The following is a 27,587-nucleotide window of genomic DNA, read 5'->3' as shown; positions in this document are numbered from 1 at the left end:
TCCAAGGTAGTCACGTATCAAGATATCGTGGAGAGAGCTTTGCTTGCGGAACATGATGAGCAAGAAATTGAGAAAGAGAGGCAATTAAGAAGGCAAGCTTTCCATGCTAGAGGACAAGGTGCAAATGCAAATGTTCGTGGTGGCCACAAAGGTAAGGGTAAGATGGAGCAGCGCTCTAAACCTCCTGTGCCTTCTTTTGATACTGAACGACCGGTATGTCCTAAGTGTGGAAAGCCACACAAGGGTGAGTGTTTGGTGGGTAGTGGACGATGTTTTAGATGCAAGGAGATGGGGCACACGGCACTGAAATGTCCTCTCTCCTCAGGCAAAAGAAAAGTCCAGGGCAGAATTTTTGCTATGACGAAGGAAAGTGTTAATCCTGATTCTTCTGTGATATCAGGTAATATTTTAATCTATGGCAAAGAAGCAATTACATTGATTGACACTGGTGCAACCCATTCTTTTATGTCTGAAGTGTTTATGCATTTTATATCTGTGGAACCTACTGTTATGCCATTGCACTTCACTATTATGTTGCCTTCTGGTGATGAGATTTGTCCTACTAGTATTTTTAAGGCATGTCCCGTACAGATGGGTACGAGATTGTTGTTTGCTGATCTTATTGTTATTCCGATGGTTGCATTCGATGTTATATTGGGTATGGATTGGTTATCTGCGTATCGTGCGATGATTGATTGTGTGGACAAGACGGTGAAATTTTTAGCCGATAACCATGATAGTGATGTTTTTGTTGGTCTAGTCTCTTCGGTGGATATTCTTATTATTTCTTGCCTTCAAGCTAATAAGTTGTTGCACAAAGGTTGTATGGGTTATCTAGCTTCAGTGGTTGATGTGCGAAAGGAAAGTAATTTGCAATTTCAGTACATTGATGTGGTTCAGGATTATCCTGATGTTTTTGCTGATGATGTGCCTGGTTTACCACCTGATCGAGAGGTGGAGTTTGTTATTGACTTCATTCCAGGTACAGCTCCAATTTCCAAGGCTCCATACAGAATGGCTCCTACTGAAATGAAAGAATTGAAGACTCAATTGCAGGAGCTATTAGATAAAAGTTTTATCCGACCTAGTTCCTCACCGTGGGGAGCTCCAGTTTTGTTCGTAAAGAAGAAGGATGGATCACTGCGATTATGTATTGACTACCGAGAACTCAACAAGGTAACAGTGAAGAATAAATATCCTTTGCCACGCATTGATGATCTCTTTGATCGATTGCAAGGAGCAGCAATATTTTCGAAAATCGACCTTCGGTCCGGTTACCATCAACTGAAGGTGAAAAATGAAAAAACATACCAAAGACTACGTTTAGAACGAGGTATGGCCATTATGAATTTTTTGTGATGTCGTTTGGGCTAACCAATGCTCCTTCAGTTTTTATGGATTTGATGAATCGTGTCTTTAAGCCGTATTTGGATACTTTTGTCATTGTTTTTATTGATGACATCTTGATCTACTCAAAGACACGAGAACTCCATCGTGAGCATTTGAGGATTGTGTTGCAGCTGTTGAGGGATAAGCAATTGTATGCCAAGTTAAAGAAATGTGAGTTCTGGTTAGAGCAGGTGGCATTTTTGGGCNTGACCTCTACACGGAGGGGGGCACGGGGTCCGTGTCTATGGCGTAGAAAATACGTTTTTTTGTGTATTTATAGGCTTTTAATCCACTTTCTAAACTATTCTACTCACTTCTCATTTCTTCTTTTTCCTTGGATCGTTCCNCATTCCAGGTACAGCTCCAATTTCCAAGGCTCCATACAGAATGGCTCCTACTGAAATGAAAGAATTGAAGACTCAATTGCAGGAGCTATTAGATAAAAGTTTTATCCGACCTAGTTCCTCACCGTGGGGAGCTCCAGTTTTGTTCGTAAAGAAGAAGGATGGATCACTGCGATTATGTATTGACTACCGAGAACTCAACAAGGTAACAGTGAAGAATAAATATCCTTTGCCACGCATTGATGATCTCTTTGATCGATTGCAAGGAGCAGCAATATTTTCGAAAATCGACCTTCGGTCCGGTTACCATCAACTGAAGGTGAAAAATGAAAAAACATACCAAAGACTACGTTTAGAACGAGGTATGGCCATTATGAATTTTTTGTGATGTCGTTTGGGCTAACCAATGCTCCTTCAGTTTTTATGGATTTGATGAATCGTGTCTTTAAGCCGTATTTGGATACTTTTGTCATTGTTTTTATTGATGACATCTTGATCTACTCAAAGACACGAGAACTCCATCGTGAGCATTTGAGGATTGTGTTGCAGCTGTTGAGGGATAGGCAATTGTATGCCAAGTTAAAGAAATGTGAGTTCTGGTTAGAGCATGTGGCATTTTTGGGCAATATTGTTTCGAAAGAAGGAATATCTGTTGATCCATCCAAGATTGAGTCCATCATGCAACGGTCCATTCCAAAGACAGTTTCAGAGGAAAAGAGTTTTCTTGGTTTAGCAGGGTATTACAGACGGTTCATAGCGAACTTTTCGAAGATAGCATTGCCACTGACGAGTTTGACACGGAAGGCTACCAAGTTTGAATGGACCAACGAGTGCCAAAAAGCATTCCAAACATTGAAAGATAAGTTGACTTCTGCTCCTGTTTTAGTACTTCCTAGTGGTACTGAAGATTTTGTTGTATATACAGATGCTTCAAAGCAGGGGTTAGGTGCCGTGTTGATGCAGCGTGGGAAAGTGATAGCATATGCTTCTCGTCAGTTGAAGGAATACGAGAAAAACTATCTCACTCATGACTTGGAGTTGGCGGCGGTGGTTTTTGCTTTAAAGATTTGGCGGCATTATCTATATGGTAAACATGTGAAATATTTATAGATCACAAAAGTTTGAGTTATTTGTTTTCGCAGAAGGATTTGAATATGCGGCAGCGAAGATGGTTAGAACTGGTGAAAGACTACGATTGCACCATTAGCTATCATCCTGGAAAAGCTAATGTGGTTGCGGATGCTTTGAGTCGCAAATCGAGTTCTTTATTGGGTTCCATGATTTCTAAACCTTTGTTGCTTGATTTGCGAAGAAATGAGATCAATTTGATATCTTCAGGTACAGTTGCTCGATTGTCTGCTCTAGTTCTCCACTCAACTTTATTTGATCGAATTTTGAAGGGACAACAGCTGGATGCTCAGTTATTAGAGTTGAAGAGGAAAAGTGATCTGACAGGAGTTTCTGAATTTGGGTCAAATTGTGATGGGTTACTGACCTTTCGAGGCCGGATATGTGTTCCTATGGGTGATGACATTCGAAAAGAGGTACTTCTTGAAGCTCATACAGCGCCATATTCTGTACATCCCGGTAGTACCAAGATGTACCAAGATCTTCGACGTCTTTACTGGTGGCAAGGTATGAAGAAAGATATCATGTTATTTGTTTCTGAATGTCTAACCTGTCAGCAGGTTAAGATTGAGCACCAGAGACCGGCGGGATTGTTGCAATCCTTGCCTATACCGCAATGGAAGTGGGAGCATATAACTATGGATTTTGTTGTTGGGTTGCCAAGGACTCAGAAAGGCTTCAATTCTATTTGGGTGATCGTGGATCGATTGACCAAGTCATCACATTTTCTTCCTGTCAAGACGACTTATTCTATGAATCAATATGCTGAGGCGTATATTCAAGAGATTGTGAGACTTCATGGGATACCGGTGACGATAGTTTCAGATCGTGATCCAAGGTTTACATCCGAGTTTTGGAAGAGTTTGCATCGAGCTTTTGGAAGGAAATTGTCTTTTAGCACCGCGTATAATCCTCAAAGTGATGGTCAATCAGAAAGGGTTATCCAAATTCTTGAAGATATGCTAAGGGCTTGTACGATTGATTTCCCGGGAAGTTGGGATTCTAAGTTGCCTTTGGTAGAGTTCTCATTTAATAACAGTTTCCAGTCTTCAATCGGCATGGCACCTTATAAAGCTTTATAAGGAAGAAAGTGCCGCTCTCCTTTGTATTGGGAAGGGGTAGGTGAAAGAAAGATGTTGGGCTCGGAGTTGGTTCAACAGACAGCAGATGTTGTGGCCTTATCCAAGAAAGAATGAAGACAGCTCAGTCTAGACAGAAGAGTTATGCTGATGTTCGTCGGCGGCCTTTGGCATTCGAGGTTGGTGATCATGTATTTATCAAAATAGCTCCTCTTAAGGGAGTTATGCGATTTGGAAAGAAAGGCAAGTTAAGTCCTCGATACATTGGACCGTTCGAGATTCTTGATAAGATTGGAGACCGAGCCTATCGTCTTGCATTGCCACCAAACTTGGATCGAGTTCATAACGTATTTCATGTTTCAATGCTACGTAAGTACCTCTCTAATCCATCTCATGTTCTTCGGTACGAATCATTGGATCTTTTGCCTAACTTTAGCTACGAGGTAGTGCCGGTTCAAATTCTTGATTGCAAGGTTAAAGTGTTAAGGAACAAAGAGATTGGTATTGTCAAAGTTCTTTGGAGAAATCATGTGATTGAAGAGGTCACGTGGGAACCGGAAGAGGAGATGAAACATCGTTATCCGAATTTATTCGACGGTAAGCAAATTTTGGGGACGAAATTTTTATAAGGAGGGGAGATTGTAATATCCCAACCTTTTAGCATTTTATTTTTTATGATATTATTTTTGGTTGGGTGTTTAGGAGATATGGTTATTGGATATTTATGGTTTATTATGGTAATGGATATTTCATATGGTTTGATGGTTGAGATTATGTGTAATGGTTATGTTTATTGGAATGGTTAAAATATGGTCATTGTTTATGGTTATTGTTTTGGTATTATGTTCATAATTGGTGATAATTAAAGAAATGCATGGGTAGAATAGAAAGTTGATTTTGAGCCAAATAGGAAATGGAAGTGCAGAAACGGTATGAAAAATGTGGCAGTTGTTGTGGTTTTTAGTATAATGTTTTGTTTATTGCTCCAATTGATGTGAGGCCAGTTTCATTGGAAAGATAAGGTATAAGGCTATAACTTTCATGTTTTGAGTTTTGTTCAAATCATTAGGGAAGACGAGCCAAAAGTGGCCCGAAGTGTGTCGTTTGTTTCGTTGTTCCTGCACTGACACATGTTGGTAGAATGTGCATAACTTTTTACTCAGACCTTCAAATGACATGAGGCTAATTAGAGATGCAAGAAAACACATAGGGCTACAACTTTCATGTTTACCACTTTGGCTAATTCGGAAGAAAAAATGCAGTTTTGACCCTTGGCAGAGGGTACACGGACCCCTACATGGGGTCCGGGTCTTGCCATGCAAAATGAGTGATTTCCCGTCTGTACACGGACCTCTACACGGAGGGGGGCACGGGGTCCGTGTCTATGGCGTAGAAAACACGTTTTTTTGTGTATTTATAGGCTTTTAATCCACTTTCTACACTGTTCTACTCACTTCTCATTTCTTCTTTTTCCTTGGATCGTTCCTAGCTCTTTTCCCTTCAAGATTTACTCTCCTTCATTCTCTACTCCAATTGCAAGGTTTATAGTTGGATTTTAGAGTCTCCTATCTTAGACTTCAAGCTATAAGGTATGAACTTTTATATTCTTGGAGTTGGGAGGGTTTGAAGTAAGGAAGGGTTAAGTTGAATTGTTGATTTCTTGAATTAATGTTGATAATTGTTGGTTATTATTGTGTTTATTGATGTAGGAATTCAATCAAGGTTACATTAGCAGCCATTGTGCTTGTGGTTGTAAGTAGAAGCTTCCTTTCAAGTGCTCACATGATATATATGTATATAAGTCATGTTTATTGATGTCTAGCTCCTTCCATTGTTAGATTATTGATGTATGTATTGTTATTTGTTCATTGTGCCAAAAATACCATTGAATTCATTGATAAGGAGCTAGTACTTTATTGTTGCCTACCAAGTATTTGTTAAAATGCCCAAATGAAGTTCCCTATGATTAAAGCCAAGGAATGATAGTAATTCATGCATGTCATTGGCCAATCACATGATTATGAGTATCTCTCACAGTTTTGATATATTTATATATCAAAGAGATACTATCCACAGGTCACAGGTCACAGGCTATCATTTCCTTTTCATTAATTCATGTCATGAAATACCATCTATACTGCTTTGTTATCTATTGTTCATTGAAGATGGTATTATCCATTGTTTATTTCCATTGATTCATTGTTCATTGCCATTGCTATAGCCATATTCCAAGCCAAGCCTATGTATTATTTGTTATGTACAGCTTTCTGCTTACTGAGTTTTATCTCATTCCAGTTAATGTCATGTGATGCAGGTGATAAAAAAGATTGAAGCGGATTGTCCGAGGAGGAAGAAGTCATATAGCTATGGAAGGGAAACTTTTGAACTTTTGTTATGAAACTTTTAGATTGGAAATTATGGGGTTATTGATGTTGACTTTTGGTTTTCTTTTGAAGGATTTAAAAGTGAATGTTTATGTAAACGAATTTTGAAAATGCTTATGATGTAAATGATTTAATGTTCTTTCCCGTTTAATTTCAAATGCTTCCGCGTATGTTTTTCTTTTTAAATTTAAATGTCATGAGAGGGGGTTGTTTCATTTTTGCTGTCTTATCAGAACTCCATTTGACTTGAACCATTTTCAAGAAATTATTCAGTTTTACAAAATATTATTTCACATGTGAGATTAACTTCATAAACACGAGATATATTCCATCATTCTGTTTATACTTTTTTCCAAACAGTCTTTGCACATCTGTTACTGAATGTCAATTATCCCAAATCACATTAATTTTCTGAATCAATTAATCAAATATCAAGTGAAAATTTAAAAATATATATCCAAAAACTCTTGAGAGTTCTGAGATGAAAAACTGAAAGAGAATTCAGACACAGCCTACTTCTACAACATGACTATGCTTAGTATGTTCCAGTTCAACTGAGGCCATTTATTGATAATTTTGTAGGTTACTCTCATTTTTTGACTCAGCTTAGAATGATCCAAGTGGGAAGATAGTAGAAGAAACCGTTGAACGTGAATAAATTGTTAGGGATTAGGATAGACTATTATTTGTATTTTAAATATCTTTGAGTCCTCTAAAGATTAGACTCCTAGTGGGAGTAAAATAGGTAGGTAGATCTTTATAAATAGATATATTGTATCAAGGTAATTTTAACCTTTTCTGAAATCATATTCTGCACTTCCAATCCCAACTTTTACTACATGGAATCAGAGCATGTGAGCGATCCATGACAAAATATGACAACATGGCTTTCACTACCTACGATTCCTCGGCTCCCACACCACCCCCCACAGTCACGCAAGGGCCTTCTAATGACACATCCATTCCAATCACCAATCATAAATCGAATGGCCAAAATTATCTTCAATGGTCTCAATCCACGATGATGTTTATTTGTCGGAAGATTAAGGACGATTTTTTATCTGGCGCAAGTCGCTGCCAAAAAAAAGATGATTTTGGATTTAAACTATGGAAGGCCAATAACAACATGGTGATGTCATGATGCCCGTTATTGGAGAGAATATTCTGTTGTATCCCACGGTAAAAGGCATCTGGGAGGCCGATAAGGATACTTACTCTTCTAAGGAAAACACTGCTGAATTGTTTGAGACTGAAAGAATTCTCCATGATCTCAAACAGGGAAACACTACTGTTACCCAATACTTCACCATGCTTATTCGCTACTGGCAACAAATTTATCTATTTGAGGTGTATGAATGGAAGTGTTCAAAAGATGATGCCTGCTGCAGAGCTATTGTGGGGAAGAAACGAGTATTTAAATTTTTAGTGGACCTAAATTCACAACTAGATGATGCTCGTGGCCGGATCCTCTCAACCAAACCAGCCCAACTTGTGTGCGTTTTTCTGAAGTACGCCACGAAGAAAGCAAGAAGAAATTGGTGTTGGGTCCTTCACTTAATGCCCGCCGATGGTTGAATGTTTGTCCCTCGCCATTGATCGCCCTCCCGATGTAACCTCCCAATCTGCAGGTTCGAATCTGCAGTATCCATCCTCAAGTAACAGCATGCGCAATGGTAGACCTTGATGTGAACCCAACCATACACTTGAGACTTGATGGAGAATTCATGGCAAACCTCCCAACCGAAAACCCGCACGTGAGAGACGCGCTAATTCTGCTACAACTGAGGGCTCCACGCCTAAACAACAATTTTTTAGCAAAGAACAACTTGAGATGCTTCATAAATTATTCAGTCAAACAAATCAAAATAACAATTCATCGATTATTGGCTCTGGCAGTGTAGTAAATGTATTGCTCCAAATGCTTTCCTCGCACAGCACATGTTATCCAATTTTTGGATCATTGATTCAGGTGCATCAGCGCATATAATGGGAATATGAAGCTCTTCCAAACATACAGCCCATACTCGGTCAAAATTGCAATTGTGTCATGTTCTACTGTGTTAGGTCTAGGGACAGTCCCTGTGTCTCGAAATTTAGCTCACCATTCAGTTTTGTTTGTCCGAGATCTGGACTGTAATATAAAAATTAGTATTATATATACGTTTTAGAGACTATATATCACTATTTTATTTCAAGCTGGAGAAAAATTGAAAACCATAAAGCACAATGAATCAAAAAAATTTATTTATTGAAAACTATAGTTCACTGACTTTTTCAAAAAAGAGCCAAAAACAATCTGCCACTCTAGGATACCCAGAAAGTATCATCATACATATAACATTATATATGCAACAACACAAAACTTGAACATAAAAATAAAAAAGTCCAAAACTTGAAAAGAACAGATAATGCATAATCAATCATTACAAATAATTTCAACCTCTGAAATCATCTATCACACTTAAAACTATCTTTCATGAAGATCTCTGTTTTAACCATTTCTTTTTACCAGCTGAGACTAGTATGATAAAATTTGTTCAAGTTCATAGAAAATTTTATGCAAAACCTCATGTCAATGTGTTCGAACTAAAATTACAACTTTTTGGACATTTTAAGCTTAATAAATGAAAATTAAGCAAAGATGGATAGAAAACTCGAAACAAAAACATTGAAAGGAAAACCGGCATTGCCAAGCAGCTGGGGAGGCTCCTAGGCGCCTCCTTTGTGCCCTGGAATTTCGAGGGCAGAGAGGAAGGCGCCTCGGTGCCCGTAAAGTGGCGTCTAGGCGCCAGGCGGCGCAGATTGGCAAAGGTTCGAGTTTTCATGATACCTAGCATCCAAATGTTGTCTTTTGATTTTAATCTGCTTTTTTGATGAAGAGACACCTCTTGAATAAAATAACATGTTTCAAATGATTGATATTTATAAACACGTGACAAAAGACAATAAAAAAACATTTTTGAGAAAAAACTTTTGATCTTTAGATTTTTCTGTATATTTGCATTCATATCGACTGTCTTCTTATTTATTCTAGACAAAAGAGAGTTTATATAATTTCATGGTTATGGAACTTGTAATTTGTATTGCTATCACAAGTTGAAAATTGTTGTATTTTGGGCGTGATCGCCAAGAGCAGAGCCGAGAAAATAGGTTTTAAGACAAAGAAATCTCTTGGCTCGAATTGAAATTTGCTAACACAACCATGTCTACGCACACCATCAACAAGGTTGTATTGCATAAATGTAATTAAATTGAAGTAAAAATTTCAGGACCATAACAACACGTTAGTTCATCATAAACAACACAAAGACACCAATGAAACATTTAGGTCTGGTCAAAATTACTCTAAGAATATAGCAATTACCCCTTGGTTACAAAAAAAAAAAAAGATATAGTCAACCGCGCGAAAATCTCAACGGTTATTTGAGTCTGGTCAAAATTACTCTCAGAATTCTCTGATGTATTTGGACTATTGGTCCGAACCGTCGCCCACCGTCGATTTACGCCTCTTGTGGTTGGGGATCAACGGTTTTAATCAACCGTAAAACTTTCTCGATGTGCGGAAATGGAGAAATATCTTCTCGCTCACTCGCTGTCACTCTGAGACAGCATATCTATCATTCAATTCCACAGCTCTCAACTCCATTACTATGCAAAAATCCCAAGGAAGCTGAAATTTCTACTGGTTCCGGCAATGGCGAGACTTCGAGGTATCCAGTTGGCTTTTACTGCGTGTGTTGTGTGTGTTTTGGCGGTGGAGGCGAAGTACATGGTCTACAATACTTCCGGAGGTATTGTTCCTGGAAAGCTGAATGTTCATTTGGTCCCTCACTCACACGATGATGTTGGGTGGTTGAAGACAATTGATCAATATTACGTTGGGTCCAATAATTCTATTCAGGTACGGCATTCTCATCTCTTTTTCAATATTGAATTGCGTTTCTAGCTTGTTTAATGATGGATGCCCGGGACGAAATAGTGTAATATGCCATTCCTGCATGTTTCTTGTAGTGTGATGTTGACTTTCAGATGACTTGTGGTCGACTTCGGTTTTAGTTAGATTTTTTTTTCTGTCACGGATTTGATTGATTGGCGTGAAAATGCTGTCTGTGTAGGTAGCATGTGTGCAGAATGTGCTGGATTCGTTGATTCCTGCATTGTTGGCTGATGAAAATCGGAAATTTATCTTTGCTGAGCAGGTGAGATAAATCATATTTGATTTTTTTTCATTTACGTATTTAGTTTTCAGTTTGTGTCAATAATTTCAATATTGTGTCAGGCTTTTTTCCAGCGGTGGTGGAGAGACCAGAGTGAAGCAATGAAGAATAGAGTCAAGGTTCTTGTCAACTCCGGTCAACTTGAATTCATGTACTAATGTACTTTTCATTATATTTGCAAGCAAGCGATTTATTCAGTTGTTATTATGAATGCGAAAAACAATATTTCAGTAGCTGCTCTTCTTTTGACCAGTGTATGGTAGGTGATGGTGTTTTTCTTCTTTGTTCCAAAATAATTTTGTATATGCAGAAATGGTGGCGTGTGCATGCATGACGAGGCAACTACACATTACATTGATATGATAGATCAAACAACACTAGGACACCGATTTCTTAAAGAAGATTTCAATGTCACACCAAGAATCGGTTGGCAAATAGACCCCTTTGGACATTCTGCTGTTCAAGCATACCTTTTGGGGGCAGAGGTATCATTATGAGTCTGTATGCGTAGATTATGGTCGTGATCCTGCCTCCTCATTCATGACCAAGTCTTTTACTTAATCCATCCACTAATATGCTGAATGATGTTTATTGTAGTAACAGAGATTCTTATTGATTGAGAACAATGTAATTCTTACATTGCAGACTTCTTTTAACTGAAAATCATGGCACTCTTCGGTGTAGGTTGGGTTTGACTCTCTTTTCTTTGCTCGCATTGACTACCAAGATAGAGCCAAAAGGAGTTCTGACAAGACCCTCGAGGTTATCTGGCAGGGTTCCAAAAGTCGTGGTTCATCCTCTCAGGTTATTTTATGGACTCAAATTTTGAGGTCCTACTTGTGATTGCATTAGGCTCTGTTTTGAAGCTCATAACTAGTTGTCATCTCTTTAAGCCTTTTATCTATGAAAGTTGAGTGTTTCGCTTCACATTTCGTTCTGAATTATTTAGATATTTACTGGTGCATTCTACGCGGGGAATTATGAGCCACCAACTGGTTTTTACTTTGAATTCGAATCTGATTCCCCTGTTGTCCAGGTATTTCTTTAGGAAAAAAAAAGTCTGAATCTTGACATTTTACCTGTGAAGATTGTGATAAAGTATATGGTTTATGACCGAAGGATGACATGGAACTTTTTGATTACAATGTTCAAAAGCGTGTCAATGATTTTGTAGCTGCTGCCATCTCACAGGTAATTAATTGCTGGCAAATGTATTTTAAAATTTTCTTGTTTTCCCTATGTTTGTGTTTCTAGTTTTCTGCTTTTTCCTTTGTCGTACTGATCTCATTAGTTATTACTCCCTTCACAATGACAGGTCAATGTTACACGTTCAAGTCATATAATGTGGACTATGGGAACTGACTTCAACTATCAATATGCGCATACGTGGTTTCGGAATATGGACAAACTCATACATTATGTAAATCAAGTCAGTATTTTCTGAATGTATAGGTTACATTTTTGTCGAATCATTCTTAAGAGAGACTTAATTATTTTAAATACTTTGTTGACCATCATTGCACTTTTAATGGTTTAAGTATTATTTTATGATAACTTTGTTTCGAATATGTGCAGATGAAGTAAATTTGCTCAAAAACTTCTTCTTGAAAACATTTTTTGTATTAAAAATTTTGTAAAATCTTGATCCTGTTCCTATTTATAAACTAATGATTTTCAACCTGATCGCAGGATGGCAGAGTCAATGCATTTTACTCAACTCCATCTATGTACACTGATGCAAAATATGACTTATATGAGTCATGGCCTCTTAAAACTGAAGACTACTTCCCGTTGGTTAAAGTTTTTAATTTTTCGTAAACATATTCAAAAAATGCATATTATTCTGCTAAAGTTGTTGGCTGATAATTGAATCATATTGTGTATCAGATATGCGGATCGTGAAAATTCTTATTGGACAGGATATTTTACAAGTAGGCCCGCGTTAAAAGGATATGTCAGGATGATGAGTGGCTACTATTTGGTAGGTCATGAAACCCTTTAAATATTTCTGATCGTTAAGGTAACTCTCTTTCAAATGCTTTCAATCCGAAATCCCACTGGTCTCCGGTCTTAATTAGGCAGCAAGACAGCTAGAATTTTTCAAAGGAAGAAATGAATCAGGACCAACAACTGACTCACTGGCCGATGCATTGGCCATTGTACAACATCATGATGCAGTTACTGGTACTGAGCAGCAACATGTGGCTAATGACTATGCAAAACGGCTTTCAATTGGTTACAAGGAGGTACAATATTTTCCCAACATTTTTTCTTTGCCACTAGATGGTAATGCATTAACATCTTGAGTTTTTATTACCGCAGTCCGAGGAAGTTGTGGCAACTGCACTTGGTTGTATGACACAAGCATCGACTTCAGAATGCAAGAGTCAAGTTACAAACTTCAAGCAGGCAAATGCCCATGAACTTCCAGTTCTCTTGTATTTGTGCTATTTTTTCTTTAAAAGCAAATATTAACTTGAACAGTTGTTCAGTTTCTTCAATAAACTGTTTTGAACTTCTGTTCAATCCATTTTTATCAAATTGAATTGGCATATGCTCTCTCACCTAGATGATTTAACTTCTATTTCTAGATACCGGGAGACTGATCTTCTATTTATATTTTGAAGTTAATCAGATGCATCAAAGTTTGAATCCTTTCTTATTTCACCAGTGCCCCCTTCTGAACATAAGCTATTGTCCGCCAACAGAAATTGATCTCTCTCTTGGGAAAAAAATAGTAAGTAAAAATTTTTTATCGAAAAAAGGTATTGAAACAATAGATAAATCGTTCCCTTGCTTTTCACAGGCGGTACTTGTCTATAACCCTGTGGGGTGGAAAAGAACAGAGATTGTTAGAATTCCTGTGAGTATTTTTCATTTGATCATTTTTATTTAGTTTTTGCTATGACAGCGATGTCAAATTAGCAGGTTTTCTTTGTCTATTCTGCTCAGTACATCAGGCTTTTTCCTGGTCCCTGATTTAATAGGAAAAAGGACTGGTTTGAATACATGAAGTGACGTATTTGTTCGACTAAATCGAGAATAAAAAAGTCAAGAAATTAAGTCAGTAAATAATTAAATAATGTCATTTTATGCCCTTGATGCAGGTAGTCAATGAGAATGTCAGTGTTAGAGATGCTGCAGGACAATTGATTTTGTCACAGCTTATTCCTATAGTTAATGCTTCAATAGCCAACACAAAATTATATGCCAGTGCATACTTGGGCAAATCTTCAAATGTCAGTCCCAAGTATTGGCTTGCATTTAGAGCAGTTGTTCCACCTTTGGGTTTTAGCAGCTATGTGATCTCAAGTGATAAACCGGGAGGTTGTTACATTGATCTTTTTTGAAAGTAGTAATTGAGTTGAGCATTTGTACTCGATGTTTTTTTAACATTCTGTCACTTGTTAACTCAGGCAGCTTCTGTTTTGTCAAAACAATTGTTGTACACATTTGAACGGAGCCAAACCAGTCCTATAGAAATAGGTTCAGGCAGCTTGAAGCTTGTGCACTCTGGAACTAATAGAAAGCTGATGCAATATATTAATAGCAGGAGTTCGGTATGTCCTCAGAAATTTACTCATTTTTCACCCATTTAGCTGCGCCTTTTTTATTTGTTGTTAAAGGAAGTTAAGCTGTAGAATAGCCACATAATACGTAGTCCATATAGAAATTGATTCTCTAATATTTCTTTCCTTATCTGTATATGTTTTAGCTTAATCATAGGCTTTAGAATAGGATTATTGTGCATCACCTCCAAGTATATATATACCTGTAATGATCATTCGTTGTTATAACAAGAATAATATTCACCAAATCGTTTATTTCATTTACATTTGTCATATGCTGTAGTAGTCTTATCATCAGTAACTGGTCTGTAAACTTCCGTTTTGGTGCTGCAAAGTAGTGAACATACATGATAGCACTTATATTTTGTAATGAAGGTAAACATTTCTGTAGAGCAATCATACAGTTATTTCACTGGATGTGACAGGAGTGTTGATTTTCAGGTAACATCCCCGTGTTATTTAGATTTATCTCCCAAATCGTTGCTGGTGGACTTTATTCAATAATTTCATTTACTTATTGAAGGCTTCAGGGGCTTACGTTTTCCGGCCAAATGGTTCATTTCCAGTGCTTTCTGAAGAGAAGGTATATACATTCCTTTCTAAGTTTAGCCTCCGGTTTGAGTAACAATTGCTTGATACAAAAAAAATAAGATAATTGATATATGTTTCAGGTTCCACTTACAGTTTTTCGAGGTCCACTCTTTGACGAAGTTCATCAGATGATTAATTCCTGGATATATCAGGTTCACAGTGGATTCATTAGTTTATACATCAGATGACATTTATTTTCCATTTCACTTGGGACTTCTATTTCTAAAATGCCTTGACGAACACATTTAAATGAAAATATTAATACTCTTTTTGCGAGCACTGATTTTGAAATTAGCTACTAGCAATCAATCCTAACTCAGTTTCTCATGACTAAGTTTCAAGAATCTATGACAAAAACAGTTGGAAGTTTAGAAAATCAAATGTGAATCTGCACATTGAAAAAACTAGAGATTTGGAAGAAAGATATATGCGTATTGTTATTTTTTTTCTATGTTATGTGAACTTTTAATATGTCTATGCATAGATTACAAGAGTGTACAAGGAGAAGGAACATGCTGAGTTTGAATTTGTGGTAATTCAGTCTTCTTCGTTTATCTCTTTATTTCGTGAAAGTTATCCATCCTTAGTGGTTGGAAACCTACCTAGTTATTTTTTATTTACAGATTGGTCCTATTCCCATTGATGATGGTTTTGGTAAGGAGATTGTAACTCGCATAAAATCCAAAATAGGAAACAACAAAATATTTTATACAGACTCCAACGGGCGTGATTTTCTTGAAAGGGTATGTTTCATCCACTAATGTCTCAGTCGCTGATTTTTTTTTTTCAAAACCTAACATTCTGTTCAGAATACATATCATTATTATTACAGAAAAAAATACATTGGTTTTCGATGACTGTGACATTATCAATGCTTTGATACTATTTGCTGTTTCTGTTTAGATTCGAGACCACAGAACTGATTGGGACCTTCAAGTGAACCAACCTATTGCAGGAAACTACTATCCAGTATGTTTAGCCTGAAATAACCCTTTCTACAGTTTTCCTTTTTATTTTCATTCGGGGATAAATTTATGTGAAAGAATTATGCTATCATATTCTTGCTGCCAACAACATAGTAGGTGGTTATCACGCGCAACGTTTTGTCTCCACTTCCAAATGTGATTCTTCTATTCCAAAAATCTTACAATATGCATATAGCGATACTCCAAGGTATTTAACCTGAAAAATTTTATCACGAAATGAAATTTATGTGGTATAAAGTATTTAGCCTGCATTCAATTTAAAAAATCCAACATTTAACTGGTACACATGACAATAAAACTACAATTAGATAGTTATTAGCTTCTGACGGGCCTAGTTCTTTCTCAATCGAACCTGCTTTCTTGAAAAGGCTTAATGTTGGCATTCCCAATTGACAACACAATTGCCACCTGTGGTCCACACTTTGATGCACGATTGATAAATTTTTTGGAGTTCATTGCTTTCATTGAACACCAAAGAGTTATTTATGTATTAGGTTGAGTTACTTCCCTTTCTGTCTTCGCTCACCTCTAAATTTTAATTAGATTCTATACCTGGAAGAATAGTTGAAATATTTTTTAAACTAGCTAGATCCACTTAGTGCTTGGACTATAATTTTGATCCCATCAGAGAAGTCAAGGAAACAAAATGCCAAGAAGTTAATGAAATATTGTAACTTAGGAGAGGACCAATTATCTTGTTTAGCTTCATCTATTACATCCGACTTTCTTTCAGATCAATCTTGGAACTTACATCAAAGACGAGAACTCAGAGCTATCAGTTTTGGTGGATAGATCAGTAGGAGGATCTAGTATTGCTGATGGTGAATTGGAGATAATGCTCCACAGGTTCGACTCACCGTTTCATAATATTGAGATTGTCACAGGAATGAATCAAGGTGTTACTCTTACTTGTATGCTTACCTTTACAATTGTAACTTGAGGTCTTGTTTTATAGGAGATTGCTATATGACGATAGTAGAGGTGTTGCTGAGGCTCTAAATGAAACAGTCTGCATCGAGGAGAAGTGCTTGGGTTTAACTGTAAGCGTACTGTCATGATGTTGAAAAAAGCTGAAGCATATAGTAGAATTTTGGTTGTAAATATTAACTAGCTACTATGAAGTTTAACCAATTACTGAATATCATTCTTAAAAAATTTAAGGTTAGTTTTCTGGTTTCACTTCAATCGAGAGTACATACTAGACCGGATCAAATTCTAAACTTCTTGCAGATCCAAGGAAAGTACTACGTCAGGATTGATCCACTTGGAGAGGGATCCAAGTGGCGTCGATCATTTGGACAGGAGATATATTCACCTTTTATTTTAGCTTTCTCCGAGCAGGTAACCTCGGAATCATTCTGTTCTTGTTTCTGTTGAGTCAATATTTATGACTATATTTCCTTTAACATATCGCAGGATGACGAGTGGACGAATTTCCCAACACTTACCTTTTCAGCAGTGGATCCTTCTTACAGTCTTCCTAATAATGTTGCTATAATAACTCTCCAGGTAATTCTTCTCACAAATATGATGACTAAAGATTTTTTGTTTGTGTATATATGTCGGGGGCCCATTGGACACCACGATGGGTAGCGGGGCTTGACAAACAAGAAGTACTGTGTAATATTTACCGTTGTTGAACTCTTCTGGTGCTCAGGAGCTTGAAAATGGAAATGTTCTCTTTCGGTTGGCGCACTTGTACGAGGTTGTCATTCTTAAATCATTCAAGAATCTTTGTCATTCTCTCAACTCGACTATAGAAACTATTTTCTACGTTCGTCTCAGTTTTTGTTCCTTATTTTTGTTATCGTCATAGGTTGGAGAGGACAAGGACTTTTCGGTGATGGCAACCGTGGACTTGAAGAGAGTTTTTGCTAACAAGAAGGTGAGACAAACAACATGAACTTTAACTCATGTCAATTATTGTAATCATCCCCATACAAACATTTAGCAGTTTGTATCGACTCTTATGACCTTATCAGATAAACGAAGTCAAGGAAATGAGTCTCTCAGCCAACCAAGAAAGAGAAGAAATGGAGAAAAAGAGGTTATCCTGGAAAGTGGAAGGCTCCAATATAAACCAAGGCACAGTATTGAGAGGGGGTCCTGTGGATCCTGTGAAGTTAGTGGTAGAACTTAGCCCAATGGAAATTCGAACATTCATAATTGAATTCAACTTAAATCTATCTGAAAATTGAGAGATAAGGTAAGTTGCTAAAGTTTTTGGCACATTTTGAACTCGTGAATCGATTTGATTATTATTACCATGTTTTATTCTAACTGACCTCATATTTAAGGAAACACTCTCAGTTCCTGATCATTAAGGTTGTTCAATAAGAAGGCTTGGATAATGGGGTCACCTGTTCCAGCATCTAAATGTGAATATTGAAGGCTGCTAGCTACTGTTGCTGCTGCTGCTCCTCGTCGGCATAAAATGGGGTCTTTTTTCGGTAACGTTACTGTCTATAGTAAATTTCAGTGTTTTCCTTGATGTTCTCTTTGACGAACCGAAACTTAAAAATCAATGGGCTTGTGAATGATAATAAAATCAGCTCAAGATTTTATGTCGATGAAAATACTTTGATTTTGATGAGCTGCAAATTGTCTTGGTAGGCTGTTCGTGGTCCACGCAAAACTGGAACCCCGATTTGTTGTTTTATGATTTATACAAATAAAACACTCGGGGATTTCAAGGATGGATTTGCAATCCTAAAAATGTTGTGTTTGATGTCATCTATGTGTGATAAAATGTATCTCTGTAGATCCCATAATGAAAGATCTTGACACATAAGATAACTTTGTTGTTATATGGCAAGACATGAAAAAGACCATAATTCCCCAACTGCAACCCAAAAAATCCAATCGAATTGATCAAACCTATAACTGCAGTACCAAACATTATTACAAAAAATTATCATGGATCTCATTTTACACCTTGAAGGATTAATGCTCTACTCTAATGAGTTCTTGCAATCTGAATATGATATGTTCTCGTTTTCATTTCGGGATTTTTTTTATGGTTGCTGAGTCTCATAGGTCTTACACCAATTATTTCATTTATTTATCATGCGATTTTTCATTGTTTATATACTTGAATATTAATTATGAGACATATACCATTAGTTATTAAAATAATTGTTTCATAGTTATTGTAGTAAATTGGCTAAAATAGTTTTTAAATATAGTAATAAAAAAATTATTGTAATGATATTTTATTTGAAATCGATAGTCAGCCACATTATGTAAAAAAAAAAGTACAAAATATTAAAGAATAAATAAGAACAATAAGATTTTTTATAATTTCATCTATGGCTTCGTTGATTATCACAAAAGATTGATTTTTCTTGTTATACTTAAATATTGATTTTTGAGAATGCTATAAATTTATTTGATAAATTATCATAGGAGTTTATTTACATGCTTTTTATATTATGTGTATTATTTTATTTAATAATTACTGTAGGAGTTTATTTCATGACAAATGGAAAATCCTATAAATTTTGTTAATAACTGCTAAGCTACGTATTAATCCTCGTTCAACAAAAAATAACTCGATCCAAATTGTTAGAAATATCCAATTCATGGGCTTATTGTTAAGCTAAATATTTATGGTTTCTCAAAAGTATAAATAGTTATAATACTTAAATTTATATATGACATAAACGTCACATTTTAATCGTCACGCCAGTATAAATTGTTAGTTCATTTCCCGACAGTTCCACGTCAGATGATTACATGATTATTTACATAAACTTATAGATAACTAGCATGAAGTACTGTGATGCAAGTAAAAACAATTGTATAATAAAAACTAAAAATTTGATTTTCTAAAAAAATAATTTGAATCATTTTGTTATTTATCTGTGTCTAATTTCTTGTTATATTATATGAATAAATTATTTAAGAACTTATATAATTTACTTTCAAAATTTTTTCTCAAATTAAATTTCAAGCTGTTGATTTTATGTTATGTAATAAATTATAATGAACATAATATATAAAACAAAATGAACTTAAACAAATTTTAAAAAAATATATATTCAAACATTACGTATAAAGCATGATAATCTAAAAATCAACCAAATTATAGATTTTATCAATGTATAAATCATAATTTACATAAATGGAGCACTATTGATATGATTTTCACCATATATTAAATATAATTTTTAAACTATCAATATGATTTTCACCATAAAATTTTGAAATATAATCAAAGAAATAAATTTTCATAAAAAATGATATTTTTTATTTGTTGAATTAGTTAGTTTGATTTCAAAATAATTAAATAAAGATATTAAAATATCATATGTAGAATCTCTAATATTTTGAAAAATGCTAATCAATGATCATTAGAATTTATATTTATTATAAAGATTATGTCATGTATATATTTTTTACTGTAGAAAAAAAAACTTCTGTGTCTCATCAAAACTACTTAAATAATAATATTGATAATAAAATATAACTCATAATATTCAATTTAAATAATATTTAACCACCTACAAAAAATTTTACCTTTCATTTTTTAGAATTCTTTATCATAGATAAATATTTTTAGAGTTGTATCATAATCAAATTATAAATCAAAATATCACGTACTAACAAATTTTGTATATTGAATTTATAAATTTGTCTGAGATATAAATTTTTTAGAAATTTCTATTATTATCTATTTTTAAATATCAAATAAAATAGTCATATAATATGTGAGATATTGAAATTAATTATTTAACAATTATACGCTAAATTTATATATTATGATAGTTGATTTTGGAACTAAAGCCTATATAAGATTTTAGTTCTGATTTTGGTATCACTATTCTTTAAAATAATAGTTGAGTTTATCTTTAGAATCTTAATGCCTAAATGTTAAAAATTCTTAGTAGATATTTCAAATACTACCAAATTTTGTTTATTGAATTTATAAATTTATCTATTATATAATTTTTCAATAAGAAAAATGCTACAAAAATCTTTAAATTTTTAATTATAACTAAACTCTTCGAATCATTCTAATAGATTCATATTTATTATATTATTAATATATTAACATTCATAATTTTTTATATAAATTCTCCTAAATAATTTATTAAACTCTTTACTTTCAATCTTAATTAAAAATCATAAAATATGTCAGTATTAAACTTCATATTATTATATCATTATATATTTATCATGTTATTCTACTATTGCATATATAATTATTATTTTTCTTATATCTTTTGTGATACTATAATTTATTACTTAATTAGAAGTTGCACTAAAAATATAATTACAAAATTGTATTAAAATCATAAAATAACATGTAGATAGAAAATTAAAACGATAATGACAGGATCGATTAGGGGGATCATCGTTGAGGTACAATAGCTCGATTCTTGAAATATCGAACATCGATGAATAAAATCGATTTTAGTTTTTAAACCAAACGGAAAACACTCAAAATAATCTTTTGTAGACCCGCCGTCAGGATTGCTACTTTGTATATTTCTTTTCTGCCAGCACTTTCTCTATTTAAAGAGAACATCTTTACTACAGAACAGGACATGAGAGTTTCTTCTCATTCAGCTTCTCGCGAATAAAAGGCTTCCCGCCAGTTGTTGGAACGACGCGAGCCGGGCCGGGTCAAAAACCTTGTTACCTTTTTTATTTGATAAACATTTTTGTAAAACATTTAAAATATATGCAAGTTGAATGAGGACAAATATTTTGGTTGAAGCATTTTATCAAACACTTGGTATGCAATATTTTGATATTTGAAGAATACATAAAATGCTTCAACAATGCATCTTTAAAAGAAATGGAAATGATAAATAAATGTAATAAATAAATATACACGAATTTGTTTATAGATATTCGGAGATTAACAACTCCTATGTCACCCCTTCCTCCCATTGGAAAGGATCCACTAGAAAATTTTGATTTATACAACACCTTCTATAAACTCATTTCAACTTAGGACTTATCTCTTACCTAATTGAAACTCCTAGCACATTTTCGATTGTAGGTCGCAACCTCACAATCAACATAATGTTAAACGTCTCTTATGCCAAGACTACAAACACAATCTTTAATGTCTTTGTATGAAAATTCACTCAACTAAACTTTGGAGTTCAACTCTCCTGTATATGTATGAGTAATTGTGTTCGAGGAATTTATCCTTTACAGTATATATCTCAAATGTATCCTCACACAAGGGCTTGTGCTCCCAACTAACAGATTTCTTCATGCTAACTACTCATGCTTTTTAATATCTTTCAAAAGCTCTTGTTTGATCTTCAAGATGTTGTATTTATAGGCCCCAACAATGATATATATGTTAGACACAAGAATATGACCGTTTGGAAAGTTTTTGTATTGTTTCTGAAATTGTAACGGTCAAATTCGTCTTGGTGGACTTTTTCCTGAGTTTAAACTGGTCGTTCAACGGTTGGTCAACTGTTGAAACTGATCAGTGGTTGAAACTGATCAGCGGCTCAATCTGGTGTGCTGAAATCAGCAAGGCTGATTTTAGTTTTTGCAAAACCAGTAGCTTCATCGTCATTTATCAGCATCTTAAGATTCGATTCAGACTTTGACTTCTGAAGATGATTTGTCGATCATTGTCTTATCTTTCCAACTCATACTAAATCGCTTCATTCCAATAATCGAGCTGAGAGATATGACCAAAATATCACAACTGCTCATACCCAACTGATTGCTGTTTTGGTGCAATTAGTTTGGTCATTCAGCGAACGGTTTGGCCTAGATAACATCCGATTTTTCCCAACTGACATGCAATACGACTTGTTCCAAATTGAGTTTTCTGATCGATCAAGTAGGCGGATTGACATTTGAATCATCCAGCTGAGAGATATTATCAAAATACCGAAACTCACCAGAAATTCAGTTTGACTAAACTTAGTTTTAGTATCTTTCTTGTGATAATAACTTGACACTTAAGTAAATATGTTAAAAACACAATAACAAGTTTTGTTAAAATCAAAATTAAGATTGTAAACATGAAATGTTCCAACAGGTAAAACATTTAAAAATATTATAAGTTACATTTTATTCTTGAAGTCATAAAAATTATTACAATCAATGTATATTGTAGTGATAATTCATTAGCATTTGTTAGTCTATTAATTATATAGATATAGATAAAAAAAAATATTTTTATTATACAAATATATCCATTTTTAATGTATCATTGTTATTAGATTTCTCAAAAATTGGGTAGAAAATGTTAATTCAATTAATCTAACAATACACAATTTAAGAGGATATTAAAAAATTTACAATGAAAAACTTGTCATTTTTTATACATTTTTTTAAGTATAATAGATAGCAATTGATTGACTTCTAAAAATTCAATATCTCAAATTTGACCCTAAATTTTATATATTATTTCCACCAATACACATTCAATTAATAAGAACAATACATATTTTTTGGGCAATGTAGAAAAATCACAACTAAAAAACTTTGCTCATCATCTACATTTTTATAGGTAAACATAGATGGTTATCTAGCATGTGTATATTCTCAATTCTGATACCAATTATAATATCGAAATTTTATCGATTTACCAGTTTAAACCCCCAAAGTTAAAAGATAAACAAAAGGATTTTCAAACTAGAATGAAAAACATAAAAGTTTTAGTGCTTCACTTCTTCGGACTACATGATCAACAAAAACCAGAAAATAGGGGGAAAAAGAAGAAACATAAACTAAACGATGGGTCAACTTAACGAGCTTATGGAAGGCGATTGACACGAAAATGGCTGATTCAGTCAAATCTTGGTTCTGCAAATGGTCGTCACTCAAAAAGGGGAACATGGCTCAAAAATCCGAACCACTTCTGAACTTCAAGACATCAAACAGACTCACACCACCCCATGAAAGCCAGCCGACTCCAAAAGCACGGCCTTGATTTGATCCGGATGCAGGTCTTGGCCTTCTTTGCATTGCTGACAAATTTGCGACAACAAAATGGAATGAGTGATAAACGAAATAAGTTAAAGCCTTTAACTAAAATATGGCTACCTCAGCTCGAAAAACATCCAACGCAAACCCATTGAAGCAGCTAATAACAGCTTGCTGAATGTCGAGCCCAAGATTGTCCATGGCCCTCATAGTTGAGAGGAGAAGGCCGGGCCTGCGGCCACAGAACATATGGATGTTCACAGCTCTCCCTTCTCTTAGCCTAACCTCAACCTGCCATAGTTTTAGAATTGTGCGTCAGGATGCTAGTGCTTTATAATTAAATTATGTTACATGCATGCATAGAGCAACTAATTTTCTCATTTCTTAATACTCCATGAATCAGATCTAAATCACCCAAGAGATAGAAAAAGGAAAAAATTGAAATGCTTCGGAATCAACGTAACAAAGCATACTATTCATACGCACCCTTGCTGGTTGTCCCGTTGGGCTGGAAAGCGGACTAGCAAATGCACTCGGGCAAAGTTCCTCCTTAATATGGGTGGGAAGGCAGGGAGTCGTAGGCGTCAAAGGGTAGAAGCTAGTTGATGGTGCCATTGAAGAGCTACCAGGGATGGACTCAAGTTCATTATGGAGATCATTTATCTTTTGCAAAAGTTCCTTCAAGTATTCGATTGCATCCCCAAGTATCGAAGCCCTGTCCATCTACCAACCAAGAGTATCAAAAGTACGTCATAGTAATTAAGCTGGTGATGGGAAATTTATGTTATCAAGAAATTCAATCAAGAATTTTCTCAAAGAATCTCATTAGAAACAATGTTCTACATAAACCTCCATTTTACTGTTTTTTTTTTGTTTCCTTCAAGTACTCGTTACTTTAAAAAAAAATCCTATAACGACATATTCGGGGCGACTCAATCCCAAGACTTATGTTTCGAAAAACAACAGGTCTTTCGCTGGGCCTTTTGGTTGGTTAAAACATTGAAAAAAAATTTACCAATAAAGTAATTGACAGTTGATGGTACAACATTAATCTCATTCTGTCAATGCATAGGAGAATACACTGATTTTAAGGGTTTTACCTTCTTAATCTTAATGAAAGCACGAGCACCAGAACAAGAGAATTTTGAAATAGAACAGAAAGGATGGGGAGAAATAATATATTGGAGATGGGACCTCATGTTGGTTTGTAGGAAAAATGTCCAAAAAATATAGAGGAAGATGTATAACAAAATTTACTTCAAATTAAATATCTTAATGAATATGTCAGTCAAGAAATAAATACTAATCCTTAACTCTTTCAATTTGCAGCACTCAAACGACGACATCTCGTTTACTATCTGTGGTCCAAATTAAAAGATGCAATTTGAAATGAGCTCATAGATTCCATGTGACTGAATTAAATGCTATCACACAACTTTAATATGCATGCCTCTCAAGTAAGGAAGTGCCAATAAAAAATGGCTACTCTTCATTAATGATCAAACAACTGCAAGATACTAAATTAAGAGGAAATGAAACACAAACAAAATCAAGAAACATGAAGAGAAAAAAATGATATCAAGAACTAAAACTATGTTCTAATTCACGAGAAATCGGCAGGGAAGAATTCTCGTACCTTGCTTATCTTTGGCACAACAGACCTTAACATGTAAAGCCTATCATTAAGCTTCTTCCGACGGCGCCTTTCGGCCATCAAATTCTTTGCAGGCATCCCTTTTTTCTTGCCCTTTTGATCCCCAACCGTGACTGTGCTATTCGCATGCGAGCTATTTCCGCCATTTTTGGAACCATCTTCGAGCTTATTCGTACGTGTATTCTCCCACAGTTGATCATCAGAATCATAGTTCAAATCAGAACCACCAATGCTAACATCCTCAACATCATCCCCGCTACTACTTTTCCTTTTCTTTTCACTAAAATCCCACTTCTTATCATATTCCTCCACATTAATAGCACTAGTTCGAAATTGATTTATACTACCACCCAAGTTCAAGGAACCTAAATTGCAGCCACTGTTATCGCCAAGATTCTTCCTAAGGGCAGCCCTCTTTTGAAAGAGTGTTGGCTGTGCTCTACTTGGGGCAAAATTACCGAGGGTTCCAAGAATCTTGGACCTGTTAAGTAACAGAGTATTCCCCTGCATTGAACCCTCCCCAAATCCAATCCCAACACCACTGCTCCCTTGCGGTAAATGAAGTAAATTATTAGCTGCAAATTGAACATTAGAGCTCAAATTGAGAGTACCCATTTGAGATTGAGCCCCCAAATTACCGAACCCGCCTCCCATAATTCCACAGCTTCTATTCAAAGCATGTTCAAGATACACACCCTCACAACCTGAATCAAAGCTTCCCTCTAAAGGGTGGTTGTTGGGTATCAAAGATTTCGGATGCAAATAGTAGTTCAAGGGGTGGTTATGGGACGGGTCAAGATTGTTGAATACAGAAGCTGACGTTGGCGAACATGACGCAGAAGAATTAACTGCATTCAAGAGTAGCTGATTGTTATCAGCAGCTTCGAGGAAAGCCGCCGGATATGAAATGTCATGCATGGTGGCATGGCCGGCGGCGGCGTCGTTTGTAGTGTACCATTCATCATTCTCAACTTCAAGTATGGATTTGAATGTAGAAAGCGAACCCATTTCCATATCTGGCTTATTTTCAAATCCGCCATTGCTGTTTTGAGCCCATGAAGCTGTTTGCTTCTCCTCTTTGTCAGCTTCAACCCAAACCATGCTGTTAACTCTAGACAACATAGTTTGTTTTCTGTTGTTTGTGTAAGAGAAATCTGCCAGTGAGTAAAGAAATAGAAAGCAAACACGGAAACAGAGACTAGGGGAGAGGAATTTATAGCCAAAGGGTGAAAAATTGAACGTCAAAGAAAAAGGGATGATGGTGGTAGCAGAAATGAAAAGGAGACTGGCTTTTATCAGGAAAAAAGGGTGAATTTTTTTAACAAAATTATTGTAGTAGTAGACTCGCTTATCTTCACTTGGTTTATATTTGTTAATACTACTTACTTTGTACACGTGATACTTGTGTATACAGTCTTTTTTATCATTATCGATAGGCTAAAGTGAAATTTGACGAATTATGGAAAGAATAAATTGATATTTGAATTGTTGAAATAAAAAAATAAAAATAAAAATTTGTGTTGAACTTTAAAAAAGCAAAAACAAAAACAAAAGTGTAGTATTATATAAGGGTAAAGTTGGAATAAAAAGTTGGTGTCCTTCATAGGTAGTTATTATCATGTCCTCAACTTTAATAAAATAGTATAAATATAATTTATTTTTTTTATATTTAATAAATTATTTACTTAATATATTTCTATATAATTGTATAATTATATTCAATTTATTTTCCTAACATCATTAAATAAGAGTATTAGAAAATTTATCTGTATAATTTGTTTTCTAAAAAATATTTTTAATTTATTTAAAAATTATATTTTTATATAATTGTATAATTTATTATTATAAAATGAAATTAATATTTAAATATTCATATAAAAGTTTATTGCTTTTTATGGGGCTAAGTGTGACATAGGTTGTTGAGGCGATTTTTGGTTTTGCTTTTGTAAGTATGTAGTAAAGCTAATGATTACAATTCTCTAAAGATGACAAAGGTTTAGATTTTTGGGGCTTCGAAGCAGCAGGAAAAATGCTTGAAGTGAGTATAAATGTGAATGAGCGAGCCTGGTCATATATAATAAAATAAAAATTATTATTAAATCGAAATAATTTTTATTTTGTATAAGATGATTAGTCGATCATCTCACTTTAAAACAAAAAATATGAGGTTCATCGATATTTTTTTATGTTATAGTGAAATGATCTACTAATCATCTTATACAAACACATCGAGAATGAGTTGGTCTCTTGTGAGACGGCCTCACGAATATTTATCTGTGAGACATGTCAACTCTACCGATATTCACAATAAAAAGTAATAATCTTAGCATAAAAA

The 27,587-nt window shown here is 34.9% G+C and overlaps 2 protein-coding genes across 3 annotated transcripts; one reads left to right on the top strand and one right to left on the bottom strand.

Annotated features, from left to right (window-relative positions):
- Positions 1–9,912: 9,912 nt before the first annotated feature.
- On the top strand, positions 9,913–18,281 carry LOC140958839 (probable alpha-mannosidase At5g13980). Of its 2 annotated transcripts, none has more exons than XM_073416408.1 (30): positions 9,913–10,225; positions 10,440–10,523; positions 10,604–10,692; positions 10,852–11,026; positions 11,226–11,345; positions 11,491–11,577; positions 11,661–11,732; positions 11,857–11,970; positions 12,231–12,331; positions 12,429–12,522; positions 12,620–12,787; positions 12,864–12,950; positions 13,213–13,278; positions 13,348–13,408; positions 13,653–13,868; positions 13,962–14,101; positions 14,486–14,551; positions 14,634–14,693; positions 14,782–14,853; positions 15,186–15,233; positions 15,325–15,444; positions 15,605–15,670; positions 16,421–16,533; positions 16,643–16,727; positions 16,918–17,028; positions 17,104–17,196; positions 17,345–17,392; positions 17,504–17,572; positions 17,670–17,893; positions 17,985–18,281. In XM_073416408.1, the coding sequence occupies exons 1-29, from the start codon at positions 10,019–10,021 to the stop codon at positions 17,883–17,885; spliced, it is 3,048 nt and encodes a 1,015-aa protein (XP_073272509.1). In that variant the 5' UTR covers positions 9,913–10,018; the 3' UTR covers positions 17,886–17,893; positions 17,985–18,281. The 2 variants fall into 2 exon arrangements, with proteins under 2 accessions (XP_073272509.1, XP_073272510.1); XM_073416409.1 differs by having other exon boundaries at positions 9,914–10,225; positions 13,348–13,404; positions 13,649–13,868.
- Positions 18,282–23,301: 5,020 nt separating this feature from the next.
- Positions 23,302–26,552, bottom strand: LOC140958353 (transcription factor ICE1-like). The gene is made up of 4 exons (XM_073415765.1): positions 25,235–26,552; positions 24,085–24,321; positions 23,719–23,889; positions 23,302–23,642 (listed from the first exon to the last, which is right to left on the bottom strand). The coding sequence occupies exons 1-4, from the start codon at positions 26,372–26,374 to the stop codon at positions 23,559–23,561; spliced, it is 1,632 nt and encodes a 543-aa protein (XP_073271866.1). The 5' UTR covers positions 26,375–26,552; the 3' UTR covers positions 23,302–23,558.
- Between the last annotated feature and the right edge of the window lie 1,035 nt (positions 26,553–27,587).

Source organism: Primulina huaijiensis, chromosome 15 (genome assembly GCF_012295235.1).
Source record: "Primulina huaijiensis isolate GDHJ02 chromosome 15, ASM1229523v2, whole genome shotgun sequence".
Lineage (NCBI taxonomy): Eukaryota > Viridiplantae > Streptophyta > Magnoliopsida > Lamiales > Gesneriaceae > Primulina > Primulina huaijiensis.
Note: the sequence above shows the minus strand (reverse complement) of the source record. Positions and strands in the feature narration are given on the sequence as shown.